The sequence below is a fragment of the Engraulis encrasicolus genome, chromosome 4 (assembly GCF_034702125.1).
Source record: "Engraulis encrasicolus isolate BLACKSEA-1 chromosome 4, IST_EnEncr_1.0, whole genome shotgun sequence".
In the NCBI taxonomy this organism is placed as follows: domain Eukaryota; kingdom Metazoa; phylum Chordata; class Actinopteri; order Clupeiformes; family Engraulidae; genus Engraulis; species Engraulis encrasicolus.
The window spans coordinates 41,875,008-41,882,507 of NC_085860.1; the positions used below are offsets into that span (position 1 = coordinate 41,875,008).

At 44.2% G+C, this 7,500-nt stretch overlaps 1 protein-coding gene across 1 annotated transcript in view; it reads right to left on the minus strand.

The window, feature by feature from the left end:
- Positions 1-7,500, minus strand: part of necab2 (N-terminal EF-hand calcium binding protein 2) — a 179,739-nt gene that overhangs the window by 107,232 nt on the left and 65,007 nt on the right. Inside the window, exon 4 of the mRNA XM_063197455.1 lies at positions 1,645-1,670. Coding sequence (XP_063053525.1) covers positions 1,645-1,670 — 26 coding nt within the window. The remainder of the gene's footprint in view (positions 1-1,644; positions 1,671-7,500) is intronic.

The following is a 7,500-nucleotide window of genomic DNA, read 5'->3' on the forward strand; positions in this document are numbered from 1 at the left end:
AAATTACTCCCAATTCCATACCATACTCAATACAAAATCAATACATAATCAATGCTAACAAACATCTGTGTAATTGAAGACAACCCAACCCTGAGGGGACAGATGCCAGGGATGCATTATATTGTTTTCACTTCACTTTTAGGAGGAGGAGTGCAATGGAGTAGTGACCAGCAGAAGAGGGGAAATTGGACTGACAGTCCAGCTTCGGGTTCTCCTTCTGTCTCTTCTCCCAACACAGCTGATTTCGCTAACTAGCTAATCAAACTGGAGTAGCCCTTCCATACAGATGGGAAGGCTGACGATCAGAGTTGTCAAAAGTAAAAGTACATTTGTGGTGTAATTACAACACTAGCACATGGCATTGCATAGCTGTTACACAATTTACTCCATTATACCTTCTGAGATAGACTCTGTTGTTACTGAAAAACACTGAAAACCTAACAAGGACCCACCACAAAGTTGATCCAACCAGTGCAGCGTTATCTGATCGTAAGATAAGTACACAGGTCTACTGGTTACTCAGATAAGTTACTTGTCTTGGAAGGAAATTGTGTTCCTTTTTTCACTTTTACCTTTACTTTTGACACCTCTACTGATGATCCTATTCCCTATTTGCTGAAAAAGCTGAACTACAGTGAAACAACACTCCTATTGCATTACAGAGTCTTGTAACTGATTAAGGCAAGGCAAGGCAAGTTTATTTATATAGCGCATTTCATACACAGGTGCAACTCAATGTGCTTCACAAAGTTAACAAATGTAAATGAAAGGAAACAGGGAAGAAAGAAGGAAATGAATTAAAGTCAAAAAACATTTAAAACATTAAGATATAACATAAGGTAAAAATAATAATAAAATAAAATAAAACAAATTAAATAAACATAAAAATAAAAATAATAATAGTAAGTAATTTAAGCTAGGGGAAAGCATCTGAGAACAGCTTTGTCTTGAGTCTAGATTTAAAGCTATCAATAGTGGGTGCATTTTTTATGTCATCTGGAAGCTGGTTCCAAAGCTTTGAAGCATAGAAGCTAAAGGCTGCCTCTCCACACTTTGATTAAGACATGGCCATTACCAAATTGGGGACAATAACATTATGGCTCTGTATGAAAGGGTTAAGGGATGCAGTAATAAGGATGAGCTGGTACATTGAATTGGCTGGAACAAATAATGGGGCAGGGTTTTTATGTTTATGTTTCATCATGTTTGGAGCTGCACTATGAATTGCAGAGATACATAGGCCTATATTTAATACAATAATGTATCCCTTCTAACATTCGTATTTGTCATATTGCCCAACCCCTAAAGTATTCACTTTCTCTCTCTCTCTCTCTCTCTCTCTCTCTCTCTCTCTCTCTCTCTCTCTCTCTCCTCTCTCTCTCTCTCTCTTCTCTCTCTCTCTGTCTCTCTCTCTCTCTCTCCTCTCTCTCTCTCTCTCTCTCACACACACTCATTCATAAACATACACACAGACACACACACACACACACACACACACACACAAACACACATTACCCCCACCTCCCCCCCCCCCCCCCCCCCGCTGTGATGGCTCGTATACCGCTGAAGACATCCACCTTATAGATTCCACAGATATTCTCTTTGACAGATCCACTTCCCCAAGAGAACATGTTTGCTACTTACCACAGAGTTCCTTGGTGTCAACATTACTAATGCATCAGAGAGCACGGGGCAGCATGGGAGAGAAGAGGAGAAGGGAGGGGGGTTTAGAGGAGAAGAGAGGGAGAGAAGAGGAGAAGAGGGGGAAGAGGAGAAATGGGGGGTGTAGAGTGGGGAGTAGAGGAGAAGGGGGGTGCATAGAAGAGAAGAGAGGGGGTAGAGAAGGGACGGGTTAGAGGAGAAGAGAGGAGTAGAGGAGGAGAAGAGATGGGGGTAGAGGGGGGAGTAGAGGAGAAGGGGATGTGTAGATGAGAAGATAGGCAGGATAGAGAAGGGGGGCGGGGAGGGGGGGGGTGGAGGAGGAGGAACAGAGGAGAAATAGGTGGGAGGAGAGGGGTACAGGGTGGGGGAGGGGCAGAGGGAAAGAAGAGGGTAAGAAACAGGGAACAGGAAAAGCACATGCACACACCTTTCACACAGGTAAATGTCTTATACACAACCTTCACACAGGTATGTCAGTACATCAGTAGCCTATGCCATGCAGTCCATCAGTGTATCAGTTCAGTATATCAGTGTAGGCCTATATCATATATTTTTACCGTCCACACAGTTACTACATTGCATCAGCATACCGTAAAGTTCAGTATGTCAGTGTGTTATACTGTACACACAGTTCACTACATCAGTTTATCATACACACATGCAGCGGCATATCAATGAATTTGTCTCTGACATCTCAGCAGAGTCTTTAACACATCCCCTTCAATTCAACTGTAATTAACTCAACATGCACAACATGCCATTTTACAACCTCTTTGTTTATGCCCAAATGTGGCAACGATGGATGAGACATTGACTTATTTCCTAAATACCCTTGTTGCTTTAAATGTGCACCGTGTAGTATTTTTGTAGTTTATTTCCAGAATGAATGCTGCCCATTCACAAATATCACCCTTTTCAAAAATACCACCAGAAAATTCTAAGTAGTCATATATGTCTAGGAAAATTGCACTTTTCATACATGAAAAGATGGATCTTCTCCATTGTCCGCCATTTTGAATTTCCAGAAATCTAGACATTTTTCGATGCAAAACGTGCTGTATTTTGGTCAAACTAGTAAATATTAGTTTATTACTTAGTAAATATTCATGAAAAGATCAAATTTGGCAATACAATAGGCAGGACAGTTTCAATGAGCAGCATACAGTAGTTACAATACCTGCTCTGGCCACCATCTTACACAGTGCACCTTTAACCGATTTAAGAACACAAACTGAGTCATAATCTACCACATTACTATCAATCTTTTTTTTTTTCTTTTATCTCAAAGGCTGAGAGCAGCCTGCGAGTCCTCAATAGAACATGTTCTCTACAATGACGTGGTTCTCTAGCAACAGCTGAGCCAATCAGTGCAAAGCTCATAAACATAATGGACAAACCGCTTAATTCTCCTGAGAGGTGTTTTTGGGCGCAATAAAATGCTTTGAAATACACCATCAAATAACTTTCCAGCTAAAATAATGTTGCATACCAGGTCAGAGAACACCAAGGATTATGATAAAAAAGGTGGACATGGCAATGTAATTAGAGTGGCATGGCCTCTTTAAATCAGGGGTGTCAAACTCACTTCGCTTCAGGGGCCACATACAGCCAATTTGATCTCAAGTGGGCAGGACCAGTGATGTAATTGCGATATATTGCACGTTTCTGCTTCATATCGGAATCTCATTGCTTCAATCACCCTTGATGGGTGCTACACCAGGATGCTGCGTGCAGTGCTTAACATCAGTAATAGTGCACATGTAATCAATGAAATCCTGTACGAGGGAATACCAAGGGTGATCGAGAAAATTGCTGTGAGGAGAATGAGACTTGCAGGACACTGCCAAAGGCACCAAGAACTGCCAGCCAGCAAACTGGTGCTCTGGGAACCGTCGCATGGTTGCCGGTCAAGAGGACGCCCCACACTAACTTATGTGGACATACTTAAGAAAGACGCAGGAACCCAGAGTACCAGTGAATTGAAAAGTTGTATGGAGAATCGGGATGATTGGAAGCAATGATGGAAGGCTCGTCTGAGGACGACCTAGAGAGAGAGATTGCTAGTCAATCATCTTAAAGTGATACTGTCCCATTTTTGGAAATAAGCTTATCTTACACCTCCCCCTAAGTTAAATAATAGGGTTTTACCATTCTCCTATACTTATGGCAGTGCAAATTTTACCTCCAAGCTAGCAGTTAACATTGAGTCGAGTCCTAGAGACCAGTTAGCCACCAGCTGGTCTCATAGGACTCAATGTTAACTACTAGCATGGTGGTAAAATTTGCACTGCCATACCCAGAGAACAGTTGAAAGTACAGAAGAACGGCAAGATCCTATTATTTAATTCAAGCAAAAAAGGCCATTTTGTTCTCAAGCATTGAAAATATGAAATTACTATTTTTTCTCTACATAACAAGTCTGGGGCCAGTTTGAACCATTTGGCGGGCCACATCCGGCCCCCGGGCCTTATGTTTGACACCCCTGCTTTAAATAAATGTGATAAATGGACTATTTGTGAATCAATGCACCAGAAATATCGCCTCCCTGAAGGGTCTCAATTATATCTAATGTCTAGTGCAAAAAATATTTCCTCTCAGTTGCACGCACGCACGCACGCACACATACACACACACACACACACACACACACACACACACACACACACACACACACACACACACACACACACACACACACACACACACACACACACACACACACACACACACACACACACACACACACACAAAAACACACACTTCTACAGCCCCCTGGCAGTTGAACCTTTGACTGCGCTGTATAAGTTGTGATGCAATCATGCCTAATTATTGGAATACATTATGGAATGCACTGGAGCCTGGCAGACTCCCTCCCTCTGTCTCACTCTGTCTGTCTGTCTGTCTGTCTGTCGGTCTGTCTGTCTTTCTGTCTCATTTTCTCTCTCTCTCGCTCTCTCTCTCTCTCTCTGTCTGTCTGTCTGTCTCTCTTTCTGTAGATGACGTACATGTAAGTCACGGGCAGAAAGTGTGTGTGTGTGTGTGTGTGTGTGTGTGTGTGTGTGTGTGTGTGTGTGTGTGTGTGTGTGTGTGTGTGTGTGTGTGTGTGTGTGTGTGTGTGTGTGTGTATTTGAGTGTGCGTGTGTGGGGCTCCATATTCATGCAGATTGATGAGGTAGTCCAGTACACGAAGCAAGAGCCTTTAGAATCACACACTCATACTCACACTGACGCATACACGTATGCATGCACACACTCTAACACACACACATGCACACACGAAAACACTGCCCGCTACAGTGTGTGTGTGTGTGTGTCTGTGTGCGCGCGCTCGCGCGTGTGTGCATGCGTACGTGCGTGCGTGCATGTGTATGTGTATGTATGAGTGTGTGTGTGTGTGTGTATTGTGGGTGAGCGTGTGTGTATGTGTTCGTGTGAATGCTTAAAAAAACGTGTGTGTGTGTGTGTGTGTGTGTGTGTGTGTGTGTGTGTGTGTGTGTGGGTTCATGTGTGAGTGTGTGTGAAATATCCCTCAAACATGGGCTTATGAAGCAAGACAGGCAGTTTAACAAGACGATCAATTATGACACACGAGCAGCAGAATGCCACACAATGACACACACACACACACACACACACACACACACACACACACACACACACACACACACACACACACACACACACACACACACACACACACACACACACACACACACACACACACACACACACACACACACACACACACACATCCCACCCCCCCAGTGCCGGTGTTGCCAGGGTCACCAGGAGGCAGGCTGTCACCACGGTGATGGCTGCCAATTCTTTCATCACGCTCACTTTCCTGAACCAGTGAGCGAACGCCGAGACCAATCAATGCAGGGCTCCAGGCTCTCTCTTCCTGTGGGCTTTCGACCACGAGGGCTGGACTGGTCATCTGGCATAAAGGGCATTTTCCCGGTGGGCCGTCAGTCCGATGCTGTTGTTTTTTGTCCGTTTGATTGTTTTTCCCTTGAAGGCCGGCTCTCAATTGAGACGGGACAGCCCATTGGTCTATCTTTACGTAATACAAGTACTCAGAGAGCTCACCTCCGCCCTCTGGTGGTGGACAGTAACACATACACATACCGCGAACAAACGAACAGACAAACACACACACAAACTCCTACGATCACATAACCTTTTGGGCGGAGGTAACAAATAGGTCTGAGAACACAAAATGGACTGATCAAATCATACATTATAGAAAAGCTGGGGGACCGTGTGAGGGGGCAGCCAAATGCCGAAAATGCCCACGCTGTTTTTCGGTCCCAGCCCAGAACTGACGACTGGTGCTTGGGAAGCTTCAGTCGACACCCACACACCATCGCCCTCCCCCCCATCCCCACCACCACCACCACTGCCTTCCCCAGCTCAGTTCAATTAGCGGCCTCTTAATACTAATACAAAGGCCCTATTATGCAAATCACCTGAGCTAATTCATTGGCAAATGGGACTAAAAGGTGAACAGCATTAGCGGACCCCTTCTGAACTCATTAGGGATTTGTGAGTGAGGAACACTTTAAGTGCAGTGCAGTGCAGTGCAGTGCAGTGCAGGTTGTGTGTTCGTGCCTGTGTCGTGTCAAATTTCCATTTTCCCCTCGGAAACCTCAACTCTTCACTTCATCTACAGCCAACTACACCTGCCCCTTCACCCATCTATACACCTCTCTTGCGCCTTCACCCCACCTAATGCTAGCCCTCTACATAAGCATCTCCCACTCCAACCCATAATGAGGAGGTTGAAGTAAGAAAAGGTTGAGTGTGAAGATCGTGCACATCACAGGAAAAGGTGCAGGACAAAGGCTCACTGTAATTTTCTGAGTGAGTAGTCTGTACACTTAATCCTTTTTTAAGAATAGGAGCTACTGATGCTTTGCCATCATGGGACATGCAGAAGTGAAGGGATGGTGATCCTATATGTGTGGTAGTTTAATGTGCTATGATCTATGTGTTATTATGTGTTGTGCTCTATGTTGTGTTCTATGTGGTGTGTTCTATGCATTGTGTTATACGTGTTGTGTTCTATGTGTTCTGCTCTGTATTGTGCTGTATGTGTCGTGTTCTGTGTTGTGCTTGATGTGTTGCGCTCTATGTTTTGGGCTGTATGTGTTATGTTCTACTGTATGTGCTGTGTTTTATGTGTCATGTTCTAGTTTATGTGTTGTGTTCTATGTGTTGTGCTCTATATGTTATGCTCTATGTGTTGTGTTCTGTGTTGTGCTCTACACGTACAGTAGGCTATGTATTGTGTTTTACGTTTTACGTGATATGTTCTATGTGTTGTGTTTTATGTGTCGTGTTCTAGTCTATGTGTTATGTTGTATGTGTTGTGTTCTATGTGATGTCCTCAAGAGGAAGAGGCATGCTGAGGTGAAAGGCTGTCTGTGATCAAAGGTGAAGGGCGATTGAGGAAGAGGATGAAAGGAGAGGGTGAAAGGTGAGGGACGGATGAAAGCCCTATGTTCCGTCTGGTGGTTAAGGAAATTCTTTGCTTTCTTGTCACACACACACACACATGCACGCACGCGCGCGCACACACACACACACACACACACAGAACACACCATCGTCTAATGTCTGGCCTTTCATCCCCCTCTTCACCCACTCCTTACTCACCTCACCTGGGACCGTCCTCTATCTAAAGAGCTCACTGAGGACTCTCTGGTCAGCTTTGCTCTTTGGTCAGTTTTGGTCTAGAAGTCCTGTTTTAATAAAAACCCCAGTGACTCTGAGGGAGGCAGCTTTGATTTTAGAAGACCGGTACGAATGAGAAAATGAGAGAACACAGGCATAGAA